This window comes from Lithobates pipiens, unplaced genomic scaffold (genome assembly GCF_037356315.1).
Source record: "Lithobates pipiens isolate NorthernLeopardFrog02 unplaced genomic scaffold, aLitPip1_a1.2 Scaffold_18, whole genome shotgun sequence".
Lineage (NCBI taxonomy): Eukaryota > Metazoa > Chordata > Amphibia > Anura > Ranidae > Lithobates > Lithobates pipiens.
The window spans coordinates 294930508-294949937 of NW_027507758.1; the positions used below are offsets into that span (position 1 = coordinate 294930508).

General features: G+C 41.7%; 1 protein-coding gene across 2 annotated transcripts in view; it reads right to left on the minus strand.

Annotated features, from left to right (window-relative positions):
• The window catches only part of ARMC2 (armadillo repeat containing 2), a 171107-nt gene that overhangs the window by 105737 nt on the left and 45940 nt on the right, over nt 1-19430 (minus strand). For both annotated transcript variants that reach the window (XM_077487147.1, XM_077487148.1), the window contains exon 6: nt 12014-12090. In XM_077487147.1, the coding sequence (XP_077343273.1) occupies nt 12014-12090 (77 nt within the window). The remainder of the gene's footprint in view (nt 1-12013; nt 12091-19430) is intronic.

Here is a 19430-nt window from a genome sequence, read left to right on the forward strand (position 1 = left end):
TGGTTAACCCCTTCACTGCCATTGTCATTTACACAGGGATCAGTGCATTTGTATAGCATTGCATAAATGGTCCCAAAAATGTGTAAAAAATGTCCAATGTGTCCGCCATAATGTCGCAGTCATGATAAAAATCGCTGATCGCCGCCATTAAAAAAAATATTAATAAAAATGCAATAAAACTATCCTCCTATTTTGTAAACGCTATAACTTTTGTGCAAACCAATCAATCGCTTATTGCGATTTTTTTTTACCAAAAATATGTAGAATACGTATCGCTCTAAACTTGTATATATTTTTGGGGGATATTTATTATAGCAAAAAGTAATGCTTTTTTTTCAAAATTGTCGGTCCTTTTTTGTTTATAGCGCAAAAAATAAAAACTACAGGGGTGATCAAATACCCCCAAAAGAAAGCTCTATTTGTGGGGAAAAAAAGGACGTCAATTTTGTTTGGGAGCCACGTCGCATGATTGTCAAGGTAAAGCGACGCAGGGCCGAATCGCAAAAAGTGCTCTGGTCAGGAAGGTGGGAAATTCTTCCGGGGCTGAAATGTTTAAGTAGTCACTCACCCTTGAAGTCGCTGGGCTTGTGTGTAGTCAACTGTACAGAAGAGAAAACCTGACCTCTCAAAAAACCATCATACTGGACTTCTTTGTTTAAAAAAAAAAAAAAAAAAGTAACAGGATGAGGGGGAAACCCGTAAAAGGAGCAATGTGAACCCACCTAAAATGAGTGCGAGTCCGGGCTCCATAAAAAAAATACATGACACAGGAAATGGGGACAGAGAGTCCGGGGAAACAGACAGGGGCTAAGAGTAAAAAACCCCTAGAGGGAGCACAAAAAAAAAAAAAAAAAATATGGACAGAGAAAGCAACCCAAGGACCCAGATTCAACAGATATGGCATCAAGTATTGGGAAGGACAGAGAGGGATAGCTGGTAACAAACCAGAGAAGAAGAAAAAAACAGCTGCCAACCAAAGGAGAGATGGCGGAGATGTTCGCAAAATTAGAATAATCTATTAAAGGGGAAATGGTCACCTTACATGAGGACTTAAAAGTGGTTGTAAACCCTTACAAACCACTTTGACCTACAGGTAAGCCTAGATTAAGGCTTACCTGTAGGTCCAAGAAATATCTACTAAACATACACGGTTTAGGAGATATTTGCCAAAAGACAGGCACCACTGTCTACGGCGCATGCGCCGTAGACAGCAGCGCGCAGGCACACTAAGCGCGCCGCTGTCAATGGTGATATGCCACGAGTGGCGGCTCCCATGTGCATGCGTGGGAGTGACGTCATCGAGGCTTCGTCAAATGACAGCGGCGGAGCAGCGAGACCCACCGAGAAGATGGATGCTCCGGACTACAGGGGACAGCGGTGACTTCGCTGGCTCCTGTGTCAGGTAAGTGACACATAATGGACTACTATGCGATGCATAGTAGTCCATTATGCTTTACCTTTGCAGGGAATCAAAGAGGAAGTAAACTCATCAGGGTTTACTTCCTCTTTAAATCATGTCTTAAGAAGGGTAGAAAGTACAGAAGAACAACTGGACTTACAAGTAATAGCAATAAAAGACTTGAAAGAGCAGATGGCAGGATTACAGAGAGATCAGAGAGACACAATGTATTGGCTAGAAGACCAGGAAAATAGGAATCGAAGGAAAAACTTTAGCATAAGGGGAGCCCCAGATATGCAAGGAGAAGATCTACAAGTAAAAATGGATAAAATATTCGGGCATATGCTGGGTCAAACAGAGACTGAAAAAAAGTTTGAAAGGGTTCATTGGGTAAGAAAGCCAGCTGCACTGAGTCTAACCTCCAGGGGGAAGCCAAAGGGCCAGGAGGAGGTAGAGGGCCTTGGATCCATGGGCCATGGGGAGGCCAATTACCCCAAAGGAAGGGGGGACGGTAAAAGGGGGAGGGGGGAAAGAATGGGGAACTGCTCTGGAAAGGACCTAGATGAGGAGGAGGGGAAGTGTGGGATCTCTGCCCACGGTGCTCCTGGAGATGGGGAGAAGGGCAGAAAGGTACTGGAGCGTGGTGTGCAGAGATGACCACCCTTAACGTTTTGACCTATAATGTACGAGGTTTAAATGCTCCGATAAAAGAAACAATGTAATGAGAGATTAAACATTATAAAGCAGATGTAGTTTTATTACAAGAGACACATATCACAGGACTCTAATTTAAAAATAAGATCCAGAGACTACCCAGTTTGGCATTATGGAGATTCTCCAATAAGAAGAGCTATAGGGATCGCCATAGGAGTAAGGTTTGTCCTAGAGGATAGAATTGTGGACCTGGAAGGGCGATATCTATTCTTGAAAGGTAAAATCAATGAGAAAAAATACTCTCTGGCAAATATTTACTGACCCAATAAGATAAACTATTAATATTCTAAATAAATTCATGGACTTTAAGAAAGGACATACTATACTGGGCAGAGATTTTAATTTCTGTAGGATACCAGGGATAGACAGTATGTCAAGTGCACAGAGTAATGGGAATGTGCTGCGGAAGGCTTTAAAAAATACTTTGTTACAGAACCAATTAACAGAAGTGTGGCAAACGCAGAATACAAAATGTCATTCCTCTATGCACGGGACATACTCAAGAAGAGATTTCTCTTTGGTGGACCATAGATTGCTCTAAACAGTTTTTAAAACTGAAATTAAGATTGCCATGTTCTCTGACCATGCGCCAGTAATGATGGGAATTAAGCTTGAGGGAAAGTTAAATAGAACAACTCCCTGGAGATTAAAGAGTTATTACAGGATAAGGTAGCAGAAGAGAGGATCAGGCAGGAATTGGAATGGTATTTTAAAACCAATGACATGGAAGAAATATCAGAGGCCACTTTGCGGGAGGCCCATAAGGCATATGTCAGAGGCATACTGATTCAACTAGGAACATAAAGGAAAGAGGCAGGAATAATGAAAAAGAATAACTTGATAAAAAGATATTACTGGAATAGAACAGGAACGTAAAAAAAAAAAAAACAAAAAAAAAAAAAAAACACGGGAAATGTAGAGAAGATGGCGATGCTTATATGTAAAAGAGAGGAACTGAAAGAACTAGTTGAGCAAGACACATGGTCGGCGTATAATAAGATTAAAAAGGAAAGGTATCTGTGGGGAAAATAAAATCGATAAATCTCTGGCAAGGATGTTAAAAAAGAAAATAACAGCAAATTATATAGACAAAATACAAAATAGTACCGGTATGTGAAAAATGGTATATAACACAACAGGAAAAGCAGAAATGTTTCAAGAATACTATGCAAAAATGAAAAGCCATTAATAAGAACGAAACATCTGAGTAAAAAAATAAAAGAAAGGATAAAATAAGAGTTTTTTTTAGGAAGAGACAGATCTAAAAGGAATTTCGGAGGAGCAAAGGAATGGGTTGGAGGAACCGGTAACAGAGGAAGAGATAAGGAAAATATTAAAAGAAACCCCCCCGGATGGCCTATATAACAGAAAGTTCAGAGATATTCTGGTCCCAAAGTTATGTACATATATTAATGGGATAGGTACAAAGTGGGCAATAAGGAAGGAGGCTTTAGAGGCGGCCATAGCCATAATACCAAAAGAGGGAAAGGATGCTACACTTTGCTCAAGTTATAGGCCAATTTCATTATTAAACGATGACATCAAGTTATTTGCCAAGGTAATGGTGGGAAGGTTGAGACCACTAATGAGCGAGCTAGCACATGCTGACCAGACTGGTTTCATACCGGGAAGAGAGTGTCAGGACAATGGAATCAGGGCATTGTTGGCGATGCATGAAATAAAGGAGGCCGGGACTCCCAGTCTACTCCTGTCAATTGATGCTGAAAAAGCATTTGACAGGGTAGATTGGGGGTTCATGGGAGAGGCCCTTGTGGGAAGGGGTATAGGGAACAGATATATGAAGTGGCTGGGACCCCTTACGAACACTCCACAGCAAGGGTGAAAGTGACAGGAATCTTTGAAATGTACAATGGTACTAGACAAGGGTGCCCCCTATTCCCCCTACTGTTCATACTGTCACTTGAACCATTGCTGGTGAAAATAGGACAGGATGTGAACATTAGGGGGCTTAGGTTGGGAGAAGCAGAACTTAAGTGGGCCGCATATGCCATCGATATACTGTTTTTCGTGACCTGCCCGAGGATATTGCTGCCCAATTTAATGAAAAAACTGGAACAGTACAGAGAATGCTCGAACTTTAAAATAAACCCAGCAAAGTCTGAGAGCCAGAATATGGGGGTCCCCCTAGAGGAGGCGTTCCCATTTATTTGGAGAGAGAGAGAAAGTTAAAATGTCTAGGGGTTAAGATTACAGCGCATAGGGATACGTTGTACCAATCAAACTTCCTGCCATTGCTGAATGAAATTAAGAAGGATTTAATCAAGCAAGATAGCATCAAGACAAGTGTCTTGGTTGGGGAGAATTAATATATTTAACCACTTAACAACCGGCCCATAGCGGAATGACGGCTACAGGGCGGTTGTTTAACTCTGGGAGGCCGTCATATGACGTCCTCCCAGAATTCCGCTCTCGCGCGCGCCCCCTGGGGCGCGCACTCGAGAGCATCCGTGACGTCAAATGACGGAGTGATCACTTGTAAACAAACCGGCGTCATGTTATGACGCCGGTTCCTCCCACCCCCTCTCTGTACCGATCGGTACAGCGGAGGGGGAAGAGTTCGGTGTCAGCAGCGCTGTGGGCTGCATCTGCAGAGCCCACATCGCTGCTCACCGAAATGTAACCCCTGCCATTACCCTGCAACACCCTGCAACACCCTGCAACACCCTGCAACACCCTGCAACACCCTGCAACACCCTGCAACACTCTGCAACACCCTGCAACACTCTGCAACACTCTGCAACACTCTGCAACACTCTGCAACACTCTGCAACACTCTGCAACACCCGCCAATACCCTGCAACACCCGCCAATACCCTGCAACACCCGCCAATACAGTGCAACACTCTGCAATGCTCTGCAACACCCGCCAATACCCTGCAACACTCTGCAACACCCGCCAATACCCTGCAACACTCTGCAATGCTCTGCAACACCCGCCAATATCCTGCAATGCTCTGCAACGCAATACTCTGCAACGCCATACTCTGAGGTACCCAGCCATACTCGGAGATACCCAGCCATACCCAGCCATAGTCGGTGATACCCTGTAATACCCAGCCATAGACACCCCCCCCCCTCCCGACGCCCTCCGGTGCTTCTACCGACTCACCAATACGATCAAAGCCAGAATCTTTTTTTTTTCTTTCAGGCTTCCCAGCTTAGAGGTGAGATGCGGGGTCTTATTGACCCCGTATCTCACTGTAAAGAGGACCCGTCATGCCATATTCCTATTACAAGGGATGTTTACATTCCTTGTAATAGGAATAAAAGTGATCAAAAAATTTATTTTTGGGGAAAAAAATGTCAAACTAAAATAAATAAAGTAAAATGAACAATAAAAACAATTTTTTTTTTTTAAAGCGCCCCTGTCACCATGTGCTCGCATGCAGAAGCAAACGCATACGTAAGTCCCGCCCACATATGAAAACGGTGTTCAAACCACACGTGAGGTATCGCTGGGAACGTTAGAGCGAGAGCAATAATTCTAGCCCTAGACCTCCTCTGTAACTCAAAACATATAACCAGTAAAAAAAAAAATTAAATCGTCGCCTATGGGGATTTTTAAGTAGCGACGTTTGGCGCCATTCCACGAGCCTGTGCAATTTTGAAGAGTGACATGTTAGGTATCGATTTACTCGGTGTAACGTCATCTTTCACATTATGCAAAAATTGGGCTAACCTTACTGTGTGTTTATTTTTTTTAAGCACAAAACTGTTTTTTTTCCAAAAAAAAGCATTCGAAAAATTGCTGCGCAAATACCGTGCGAGATAAAAAGTTGCAACGACCACCATTGTATTCTCCAGGGTGTTTGCTAAAAAAACATATATAATGTTTTGGGATTCGATGTAATTTTCTAGCAAATAAATGATGATTTTTACATGTAGGAGAGAAATGTCAGAATTGTCCTGGGTGCTCCAGAACGCCTGATGGCGCTCCCTGCATGTTGGGCCTCTGTATGTGGCCGCACTGTGTAAAAGTCTCACACATGCGGTATCGCCGTACTCGGGAGTAATAGCAGAATGTGTTTTGGGGTGTAATTTGTGGTATGCATATGCTGTGTGAGAAATAAACTGATAATATGACAATTTTGTGAAAAAAAAAACAAAAAAAGTAAAAAAAATCTTGATTTTGCAAAGAATTGTGGGAAAAAATGACAACTTCAAAAAAACTCATCATGCCTCTTACTAAATACCTTGGAATGTCTTCTTTCCAAAAAGGGGTCATTTGGGGGGTATTTGTACTTTTCTGGCATGTTAGGGTCTCAAGAATTGAAATAGGTCGTCAGTACTTCAGGTGTGATCAATTTTCAGATATTGGCACCACAGCTTGTGGACTCTATAACTTTCACAAAGACCAAATAATATCCACCAATTTGTACTTATTTTTACCAAAGATATGTAGTGGTATAAATTTTGGCCAAAATTTATGAAGAAAAAATTACTAATCTGCTAAATTTTATAACAGAAATGAAGAAAAATTCATTTTTTTTACAGAATTTTCTGTATTTTTTCTTTTATAGCATAAAAAATAAAAAACCCAGCGGTGATTAAATACCACCAAAAGAAAGCTCCATTTGTGTGAAAAAAAGGACAAAAATTTCATATAGGTCCAGTGTTGCATGACTGAGTAATTGTCATTCAAAATGTGAGAGCACCGAAAGCTGAAAATTGGTCTGGTTATTAAGGGTGTTTAAGTGCCCAGTGGTCAAGTGGTTAAAGAATGATAACAATAAAAGAAATAAAAAAAAATGTAAAAAAATAGCGTTTAGGTCTTTGAGACATGCTTGGCCAGTCCACCACCTTTAACCTCAGCTTCTTTAGCAAGGCAGTGGCCGCCTTGGAGCGGTGTTCAAGGTCGTTATGTTGGAATACTGCCCTGCGGCCCAGTCTCAAAGGGGAGGGGATCATGCTCTGCTTCAGTATATCACAGTACATGTTGGCATTCATAGTTCCCTCAATGAACTGTAGCTCCCCAGTGCCGGCAGCACTCATGCAGCCCCAGACCATGACACTTCCACCACCATGCTTAACTGTAGGCAAGACACACTTGTTTTTGTACTCCTCACCTGGTTAACACCACACACACTTGACACCATCTGAACCAAATAAGTTTATCTTGGTCTTATTAGACCACAGGACATGATTCCAGTAATCCATGTCCTTAGTCCGCTTGTCTTCAGCAAACTGCTTGCAGGCTTTCTTGTGCATCCTCTTTAGAACCGGCTTCCTTCTGGGACAACAGCCATGTGGACCAATTTGATGCAGTTTGCGGCATATGGTCGAGCACTGATAGGCTGACCCCCCACCCCTTCAATCTCTGAAACAATGCTGGCAGCACTCATATGTCATGCATTCAACTTCTTTGGTCGACCATTGCGATTCCTGTTCTGAGTGGCACCTGTCCTGTTAAACCGCTGTATGGTCTTGGGCACAGTGCTGCAGCTCAGTTTTAGGGTCTTGGCAATCTTCTTATAGCCTAGGCCATCTTCATGTAGAGCAACAATTATTTTTTTCAGATCCTCAGAGAGTTCTTTGCCATGAGGTTGAACTTCCAGTGACCAGTAAGAGTGAGAGCGATAACACCAAATTTAATTTATACCTTGTAACACTAACGAGTCACATGACACCAGGGAGGGAAAAAGGCTAATTTGGATATTTTCACTTAGGAGTGTACTCACTTTTGCTGTCAGCGGTTTAGACATTAATGGCTGTGTGTTGAGTTATTTTGAGGGGAACAGCAAATTTGCACTGTTGTACAAAATGTACACTCACTACTTTACATTGTAGCAAAGTGCAATTTCTTCATACACACACACTATAATTGTATATATATATATATATATATATATATATATATATATATATATATATATATATATACACACACACACACACACACATACACATACATATATACATACATATACACACACACACACACACACACACACACACACATACATACATTCCAGTGTGGTTGTACAGAGTCCCATTAGTACAGCTCAGACTGGGGTTCTCGGTCACCTTGCGCCCCTAATAGAGAATAATTTCTTCAGTGTTTTCACATGAAAAGATATAATAAAAAACTTACAAAAGTGAGGTGTGTACTCACTTTTGTGAGATACTGTTAAGTTTTTCATTAAGGGGTAGTGAGTGTAGATTGAGAAAAAAAAAAATCTACAAACAACTGTAGCATTAGGCTGCAACATAAGAAAATTTGAAAAAGTAAAAGGGGGTCTGAATTCTGAATAGTGTGTGTGTGTGTGTGTGTGTGCTTCTTCATGTTCAGAGCTGCCCCCCTGATAACGGATTATAAGACAACTAGTTGGGCAATATTCAAGAAACAGCAATAGAGGTGGAAGTACAGATCCACAAAATAATGGATGAAGAAGCAGGGAGATGCATGCAGTGTAGGTCCTCAGGTAAAGGTCCCCTTGCAGCAATGAGATCAGTGATAACACAATACAGACTTCCCTAAATCTCACTCCAAATATCATTAGACTAGCATTTAGAGACAACTGCCTGATCTGAGCCTGCCCATATACAGCTACTAGGCTAAAGAACAGGAGTGCTAATACACCCTAAAAACGGAAAATTCCACTTTAAATAATCCTCCCCCCTCCTCTCACAAAATCGGAGACAAATTTTTTTGGTGGGGGAGCTGGTATCTAGTTTTGGCAGGTACCCGCTCACACTTTTGCTGGAATCCCCTAGGCGATTACACCAGAATTTATCCCCCCCTTCCTGCCCACAACCCTCTTGGGACATGTCACAGGCCAAACATACTTGGAGATTGCCGCAGCGATCTTACCAGGAAGTGGGAGCGGGTACCTGTCAAAACCAGGTTACACGCTCCCGCCCAAAAAGTGACCAAATGTGGCAGTGGCGGGGGGAGGGCAAGAACAAGCAGAGCTTTCCCTTTTGGGTAGAGCTCTGCTTTAAAATGAGGTTGTTTTTGTGCACATTTGACAACCCCCTCCATTCTCCCTTGCATACATTTACAAATACCCATTCAGAGGCAAAAAAATAAATAAATTTGAATGCCTGGCTCGGTTTCCTATAATAGAAAAAAAATCCTTCCTGATCCCCAAAGGCAACTGGATAACTTTCCTGGAATCTCCTGAATGTGTACACCATTTATGTGGCCATCACAAGGGGCTCCCACACTCAATTCTAGATATAATGTAACCTAATATGGATGGATCAATATAAAACCTGAGCACTTCATCCCCAGACTTAATGGAAGAAAGAACACATTGGATGGGACTATATCGGTGTGATATGAAAGCCAAACCAAAGAATAAGGTTAAAATCTTCAATATATATTATCAAATGTCTAAAGCATCATATTCATAGAACCATATGCTTATAACCCATATATTATGGTCCATATTTTTTATAGTGGTATAGACGTGGATCCCGACATGTTTCGCCCTATTATTGGCTTCCTCGGGGGATGCCATCTGCTTAGGGTCTCAGCCTTCACGAGTTTCTGAAATATCACTTAGACGTGTAGTTGCAAGTGTATTCAGTAATTATAAAGTGCTATATCCACTGCAGAGCTGCAGGTGGCCACAGGAGGCAGACAAGGACCAAATAGGGTTAAAGTTGTATAAAGGAATGACACCGGGAGTACACAGTACAGACCACTCACACACAGAGCTTGTTTCTGATGGTCTGCATGTGTCCCCGGAGACACACCCAGACCATCAGAAACTAGCTCAATGTGTGAGCGGTCTGTACTGAGGACTCTGCCCCCGGTGTCATTTCTTTATACAGCTTAACCCTATCTGGTCCTTGTCTGCTTCATGTGGCCACCTGCAGATCTGCAGTGGATATGCAGTGAGGGAAAAACTTATTTGATCCCCTGCTGATTTTGTATGTTTGACAACTGAAAAAAAAAAAAATATCAGTCTCTAATTGTAATGGTATTTTTATTTTAACAGTGTGAACAAAAAAATCCTGAAAAACGCATTTCAAAAAAGTGATAAGTTGATTTGCATGACCCCCTCACAAAACATGACTTAGTACTTAATGGCAAAACCCTTGGCAATCAAAGAGGTTTGAGGTTTCTTGTAGCTGGCCACCAGGTTTGCACACATCCCAGGAGGGATTTTGTCCCACTCCTTTGCAGATCCTCTCCAACTCATTAAGATTTTGAGGCTGACATTTGGTAACTGGAACCTTCAGTTCCCTCCACATATTTTCTATGGGATGAAGGTCTGAAGACTGGATATTCCACTCCAGGACCTCAATGTGCTTTTTCTTGAGCTACTCTGTTGCGTTGGCATTGTGTTTTGGGTTGCTGTCATGCTGGAATAACCATCCACGACCCATTTTCAATGCCTTGGCTGAGGGAAGGAGGTTCACACCAGATTTGACGGTACATAGCCCCGTCCCTTTGATGCAATGAAGTTGTCCTTTGCCCTTAGCAGAAAAGCAACCCTAAAGCATGTTTCCACCTAAAAGTTTGATGGTGGAGATGGTGTTCTTGGGGTCAAAGGCAGCAATCCTCCTCCTCCAAACACGGTGATTTGAGTTGATGCCAAAGAGCTTGCTTTTGGTGCCTTCTTGAGCAGGGGGGACCTTGCAGGCACTGCAGGATTTCTGTCCTTCACAGCGTAGTGTGTAACCAATTGTTTTCTTGCCGACTATGGTCCCAGCTGCCTTGAGAATATTGACAAGATTCCTCCATTTAGTTCTGGCCCGATTCCTCATTGCTCTCATGATCATTGAAACTCCACGAGGTGAGATCCTGCAAGGAGCCCCAGACTGAGGGAGATTGACAGTTATTTTGTGTTTCTTCCATTTGCGCCTACTGTTGTCACCCTCTCACCAAGCAGCTTGGTGATGGTCTTGTAGCCCATTCCAGCCTTGTGTAGAATCTTGTCCCTGACATCCTTGGACAGCTCTTTTGGACAGCTCTTTGGTCTTGGCCATGATGGAGAGATTGGAATCTGATTGCTTCTGTGGACAGGTGTCTTTTATGGAGGTAACAAGTTGATACTAGGAGCACTCCCTTTTAAGAGCGTGCTCCTAATCTCAGCGTGTTATCTGTATAGAAGACACCTGGGAGCCAGAAATCTTGCTGATTGATAGGGATCAAATACTTTTTTTACTCATTAAAATGCAAATCAATTTATAATTTTTTTGAAAGGCCTTTTTCTGGATTTTTTTTTGTTGTTTTTCTGTCTCTCGCTGTTAAAAGAAACAAAAAAACCTACCATTAAAATTATAGATTGATCTTTTTTTGTCAGTGGGCAAACGTACAAAATAAGCAGGGGATTGAATACTTTTTTCCCTCACTGTAGAAGTTCATACTAACTGAATAAATCTGCAACTACAAGTCTATGTGCTATTTCAAAAACTCAGGAAGGCCGAAACCCCAAGCGGATAGCATCCACTGAGGAAGCCCAATAATAGGGTGAAACATATCAGAAAACACGTTTATACCGCTATAATAAAATAATATGGACCATAATATATGGGTTATAAGCATATGGGTTTTATGAATATGATGTTTTAGACCTTTGTTAATAAATATTGAAGATTTTAACTTTAGAATTTGGTTTGGATTTCATAGTGCACTGATATAGTCCCATCCAATTTGTTTTCTCTTTCAATTCTATATATGTTTTAGATTGCTGAGAATGCAAAAAAGAAAAAGGTTGAATCTTCAGATAGACAATACATTTCAGAATTTTGTCAGGAAAATCCTGCCGTATCGGAGAATCCAAGACATACAAGAAGACAAAAGCGGTTTCAGTTCCCAAGACTACAGTTATAACTTACATATGCAATATATTCCTTTTGGTCAACCAATCTTTTCATTTTTTAATGAAAACAAAAAAAAGGATGTCATATGTAAAACATTTGTACCTGCGTTATCATTTCTTTCAGTGTCTTCAGATTTCGTTGTGCATTGCAAGCTTCTGCTCATGCTTCCAATGTCCCCCCTTTCAATTCAACAAAAGAAAAAAAAAAGATAAAGCATATTTAGATGAACATACACAAAAAAAAGGTCAATTAACTATTTGATGCTTTTTTTTAAGCGCATTTCAACTTTTGCAGCAAAACTGGGATAATATTTACTTTATTTGTTACATGTCCCCATTCACAAATTATACCTTGCAAAAAAAAAAAAAAAAATGCAGCTTAGCCTTAATAGATGCCCTTTTTTAATTCTCCAGCAAGGAAAACAACTTAGTTTTCTGTTTTCAAGGGGGCTGGACAGCTGTTTTTGCCACAATTAACTTGGTGGCAGATCTTCATGATCATTTGTAACTAGATATAAACACTGTCATAAATTGGGGTTAAAGGTTTAGAGGCTGGGTTTCCTGCCTTGTGTTAATGCGAACAGATTTAAAGCAGAACTCTGGGATTCTGCAAGTTTAGCTTTTTCAGATCCTCTCCCAAGGCTCTATAAAAAATAAAACTTTTAAGGTTTAAATTAAGAGGTCTTATTTCTCTTGTAATCCTCGCATTTCACCCCACCCCCTATGTGACATCATCTTGCCATAGCGTCATAGCTCTGTTCCATGCTCTGGGAGGAGTCACATCCATGCAGGTATAAAGAACTACATTTCCCTGCATGCAAGTGGAAATGCAAGAAGTAATGAGCTAGCGGGTGGGCAGAGCTGGGGCTAAACTTCACACAGATTCAGTGCGAAGTGAGCAAATTGAGCTTGAACTGCAGGTAGGGCTGGGCAGTGATGTTAACCAGTGGGTGGTTGAGACTGGCAATCTGAATATCTGTTGACTGCCCACTACAACGAGCAGAGACATAATTACATCTACACTCATTTAACTGAGAACTGCAGCAAGGAGTTTATAAGACCGGTGGCTGCGGGTAAAGAGGGCACATTTTTTGATATGTGTACTCTGTGGGAAATTCCTATTAAACCAATGAATGAGATGGTGAAGTAAACTGATGTATGCGGATGATGAAAAATGGAGAAAAATGCAAATAAAATGGAGGTAAAGAAGCACATTTTGCTTTGTATGCCTTAAAAGTTAACATGCACACAAGACATAGCAACAGGTCAACTTTTTCCTTCTCTTCTCCTATCGTATAAATAAGAGATATTAAGTTAGCACAACCTTTGGTCTCTGTTTGATACAATGCTATATGTTTAAATACTCCAGCCTTTTTGCTGCTAGTATAGAGGATCGTTACTTTGATAAGCAATATGGTCTGAGCGACTCCTCCCTTGGCGTTGCATCTCCACTTCCCCCTGCATAGGTTTTGCCTTCCTGGACTTAGAAAGGAGGGGATCGCAGGCTCAATAGAGAGCCACTTTAGTCAATTGCTGACTTTCCTTTTTTTTTTCTCTCCGTTTCTTTCTTAAAGCGGTAGTAAACCCGCACATTTTTTTATTTTATTTTATTTTTTAAACCTGCAAAGCAAAAGGCATAATGAGCTAGTATGCACCGCATACTAGCTCATTATGAAATACTTACCTTAGAACGAGGCCCCGACATCTGGCCCGATCCACGCCGAGGGAGCCGACATGCTCCCTCGGCGTTTCTTCCAGGTATCGCGGCTCCGGCGCTGTGAGTGGCCAGAGCCGCGATATCATCACTTCCGTGCATGCGCACGGGAGATTTCATTCCGGCCGGCCACTGTCGGATTTTCAGGCCGAGAATCCCCTTGTGCGCATGCGCCGCTGCAGTCAGCGGCGCATACCTTATTATAGGCTTTCCTGTAGGTAAAAGTTAAAAAACTGAGTATACAACCACTTTAACTGTTCCCCCTCTGCTGGTGCACAGTTTCCTGATCTCGGATCCCATTATGACCAATATATGCTGTTTATCTTTAAATGTCAAGGGGTTGAATATACCAAAGAAGCATACACAGTTTTACGTGAACTTTGGCGTATGCGTACACAAGTCACATTTATACAAGAAACTCATTTTCAATTAGGGAAGATACCAAAATTTCAGAATGATCGTTACTCATTCGTATTTCATAGTACAGCCCTGATTCTAAGACGAGAGGGTGAGTATCCTGCTTTGTGGGACGATTCCATGGTCTTTCGTCGACAAGAGGAGTGACCAAGATGGACGCTATTTGTTTCTCAAGGGAGATCTGGCCAGCCGCCAAATTACTTTAGCTTCCATCTACCTAACCATGCACAGTTGAGCTGTCTAGATGAAATTCTCAATACACTACAAGGTTTTATGGAGGGGGGTTGATACTGGGCAGAGATCTTAACATGGCTCTTGATCCACTGTTAGATGCCTCCAAGTCCTCCTCACATCGGTCTAATCCATATCTTAAACGTATTAAAAAAAGCCCTTCAGACTGTACGGTTGGTAGACATTTGGGGAGTTCAGCACCCAAGCGAATGGGATTATACTTTCTATTTGGTACCACATGACAGCTACTCTAGAATTGATTATGTACTGGTATCTCAGGCCCCTATTACCAGCAGTAGTGAGATCTTCAATTGGTATACAGACTGTGTCTGACCATGCTCCATCTTTTATTGATCTTCAGTTGGATAAGTCCGGAACTAGATCATGGATTTGGAAACATAACGAATCTCTGGTACAAGAAGGTCCACTGTGAAAGGATCTTTCTTTGGCATTGACCAGAACCTTTACTGATAACGGCACTCAGACAATTAGTTTGGGAGTATCTTTCCTCCTCGGGTCTACCGTCAATACCCGACACCTCCGAATCAATAAATGCTCCAATCTTATGTGATGAATATATGAGGGCAATTAAGATGCTTAAGCCTCATAAAGCCCCGGGGCCAGACGGGTACACGCTAGCCTACTATAAGGCCTTTGCTCCAATTTTAGCTCCCAGATTTATAAAGGCATTTAACTTTCTTTTGGAAGAACGGCCTACGCTGATAGACACCCTAAGGGCGCATATTAAAGTGATCCCCAACGAAGGTAAGGATCATTCCAACTGTATGAATTATTGACCTATTTCCCTATTAAGCTTAGATTTAAAAATGTTAACACGTATATTAGCATCAAGACTACAACCTCACCTTCAAGATGTCATCTACCCTGACCAAGCTGGCTTTATGCCTACTAAGGAGGTGAAGGATAATACTACTATAGAGACTTAAATATTAATTTGGTTCATCTTCATAAAATACCCTTAGGTTTGTTATCCTAAGCCCCTGTACACACGGTCGGACATTTCGACAACCAAATCCGTCGGATTTTGTCCGTCGGATCTTGTCCGAAACTGTTGCATACACACGGTCGGACAAAGTTGTCGAAAAATCCGATCTTTCAGAACGTGATGACGTAATTTCGTTACGACGGGACTACGTTCAGGCTAGTAGCCAATAGCTTTGATGTAGGAATTTGATCTGAGCATGCGTGGCACTTTGTACGATCGAAATTCTCTACATATGATCGGAGTATGTCCTATCGGACCAGTTGGTCGGAAAATATTTCCAACATGTTGGAAAATTTGGTCCGACGGATATTCGGAAACGGAAACAGTCCGATGCGTACCACACACAGTCGGATTATCCGACAACACGGTCCGATAGGACACATTCCGACGGATTCTCCGACCGTGTGTACAAGGGCTAAGACACAGAAAGGGTCTTTGATAGGGTGGATTGGACATTCTTGAAGGAGACGTTAACCTATATTGGTGTGGGGAAGTCGTTTAGTAAATGGATAGAGGCTATATACTCGGCTCCATCTGCAGCTGTTAAAATTATTGAGGTGACCTTCCCATATTTTTATTTGAGTAACGGCACAAGACAAGGATGTCCTCTATCCCCATTGATCTTTATACTAACCTTGTAACCATTCCTGCGATATGTCCGATATGCGGATGACATGTTTTTTATTACATCTCCAGAAACCACGTTGCCACATTTATTAAGGGAGTTTAATTCAGAATTGCTTAAAATTACACTGTCCCCTGTTCGTGTCCAAGCTCTTCAATCTTCATTCTCTTTTTCCCTGGGCAGCTGCCCACCTGACATACCTAGAGGTCAAACTGACTGCCTCAAGAGAAAAAAAAAAACATTTCCACCGATTCTGTGGGAACTTTCTTTCAACTTGGAGAGATGGAATAAAGGTCCCTCTTACATGGATGGGTAGGAATGCTACTCTTAAAATGAATATCTTGCCAAGGCTATTGTATCTTTTTCAGACTCTACCCTCTAGTCATTCTGGGTCTTTTCTGAAATCACTACGCAGTGTTTTTATCGGATTTATCTGGGAAAAAAAGCATCCATGCTTATCCTACCAGCTCCTGGCTATGCCTAAAACCCAGGGAGGTATGGCTTTTCCAGACCGGAGACAATATTATCAGGCAGTGCACCTTGCTAGGGTACTAAATTGGTGTAGAGATGGAGGACAGAAAGCCTAGGTAGCGATTGAACAATCTTGTACCCAGATTCCACTTGAATGTGTGCCATGGTTAAGGTTAAGATTACTTGGAACCCTACAACATCACCCCCTTATAGGGACAACTCAGTGGTGCAACAAAGCCACCTCTTCTCCAAGACAGAAGGGAAAATTACTCAGCTTTGCCCAATACTGGGAAATCCAGAATTCCCCCCAGGCCATACAGACAGCCGTTTTAAACAAACTTTGAGACAAGGTAAATTTCGCCTAGGCAATTACCTTGAAGAATCCAGGCTGAAGACCAGGGTAGAAATACTGTTTAATCCTCCACTGGATCTGTCGCAGATGCAGCAATTTACCCAATTTTTTAGTTCTCTTCTTCGTGGACCATTCAAATACGTCTTTGGAAAATCTATATTTGGTAGAAGCACCTTCTGCCCACGAGGTATCCGAGATATACAAACTGCTAATACACTCGCTTGAGGGCTTTGTTCCAGGATGCCTCCAGAAATAGGAAAGAGATTTGGACATTATACTCTCTGAAGAGCAGCGAGGCTATATTCTATATTTTGCCCATTACTCCTCAATGGCCAGGAAGTATCAAGAGCCATGCTACAAAATCCTCACACGTGGTACAGCGTTCCATCACTATTAAATAAAATCTATCCAGAAAGGACAAATACGCACTGGCGCTGTGGAGAGGCAGTGGATAATTTGCACCATATTTTTCAGTCCTGTGAGAAACTGGAGGAATTCTGGTCTAAATTGCGAGATACAATAGGTTAGCTTACTGATCATGATCTGGGTTCTGATCCTGTCAGATACCTTCTTCATCTCTCAGATCTTTTAAAGCATAAATATAGGAATTCAATGATCGTTCATTTTCTAAATGCAGCTAAGGCCTGTGTTCCAGCCCTGAATACAGGAATCACCTCCCTCGATCTCATGGTGGCTTAAAAAAATAGCCGACATATATGCTATGGAAAAAAAGGTATTGCAATTGCGCAAAGTAGAGAGGAAACATTTTATAAAAAATGGACAAGATGAGATGGTCCCTCTGTCTGTTCCAGAGAATATGGGTGTGCGCTACTAGAGGGGGAATGAGGGCTTTTGTGTTTTTTTTTCCTTTTTTTGTTGTTGCTGTGAATAGCTAGGATGACAGACTTTTATTAGAAATGTATAAAAAAAAATGAATGGTGATTTTGTATACCTACTTAAAATAGAACCAAATTCAATTATGTTGTATTTTATGATGCACGCACAATTGAATTATATTTGTATAAAATGGCTTAAAAAAAAAAAAACATTTAAACCATGATTCCTCAGTAGCACATACTCAACTTCCCTTCACTCCCCCGGCCTTTTGTTCAGCCTCTAAAAAAAAAAAAAAAAAGACAACCCTGTGCAGATGTAATTCGGTTATCCAGTGAGGTTGGCTTACACAGAGGGATTGTCTCTCTGCTCTTATGTGACAATCAACAAGCACCACATTTTATGGATCAAGTCAAAAGCCCCGCTATATCTAGAATGTATTTTCCTTACTCTAACGAAAAGAACAGAGCAGAAGGGGTTTCAAAGGAATGGTGAGTATATTCTGCTGGAGACTCGATTTAAAAGCAAACCCATTGCTTTACCATGGGTGCCCATGCTGGTTGTTTTAGTTGTGGGTTAATGGCATGGATATTTTATTTTAATTATACTGTGGGCCACTGATTCTGTGCCTGCTTATTTTGAAACACTGTGCTGCTGGCCCATTGATATGGTTGGTCTTGCTTCGCACGGTTTTAAAATTCTGTTTCCCTTAATTGATATGGTGCCATGGGCTTCCTAGCCAGTCTGGCGCCACTAGTGGCTTTGCTGTTTTCTGCCCTTTATTTTTTCCCTTTACCAATATGGTGTCATTGGCTTCAGCCATTTGAAGTTCAGATCGAGGCTTGAATACTATTTATAGAGGTTCGTCAGTACGCCGCCCGTGCCTCGAGACAATTTCCGCCTAGTGACGAAACTCGTAGGGAGGAGCAATGTGCTGCTGTCACCACGCTGTTCTCATGCTCCGTTTGCATGGGCGTGTTTGTACCATTTGCCGGCCGGCACAATCTACTTTTATGGAAACCATTTTTAACTTGTCTGTTTGTAGCGGAATTTTTTACTATTAAAAACCATCTGGTTTTACCTATGGAGCCCTTTCTGTTTTTTTCTCTATTGGCTAAAACTCACCCACTGACATTATATTCGTGACTGCTCGTTGGAGTGTTGAATTCCATTAAGCCTGCAGGAACGCCTGGCTTGACTGGCCACTGGAGGTGCCGGGAGGAGCTAAAGACCCTGGTCAGGTATAGGCCACAAGCTTCCACAGCTTGTCTAGCTGGTAAGCCTTCAGTCTGTGTGGTGGTGGACGCACATTGCCCCTATATATAGAAGATCCCTCACAGGGTGTTCTTAACTCTCAGAGAGACTGGGAGAGTTGGGAGACTCCATGGAAGAGAATTATATGCATTTAAGGATTTTTCTTTTTAAATTTTATGAGTTATTTTGTATTTTTAGATCACTTACTCATGTATCATCTTGGATTATCATTTTTTCAATAAGTCACATATATGTGTTTTTTTACCGGATCACATCCCCTTGCATTACTTTGTAGGTTAAGGTGCACATAGGACAGTATGCGACCAGTCTAAACTACGTGGCATGTTCACCAATGCCAGGAGCCTGGCAGACAAGATGGGTGAACTAGAGATACTGTTGTACAAGGAGGATTTCGATTTTGTGGAAATTTTAGAGACTTAGTTCAACAGCTCTCACGACTGGCTGGCAACCAGTCAAGGGTATTCCCATTAGCACAGGGATAGAGAGGGTAAAAAAAGAGGGAAGGGTACTCCTGTATATCAAGAATAATATACAAGTGAATGTGACAGATGACATCACTAAGGGAGCTATGGAGGAGGTGGAATCCTTATGGGTA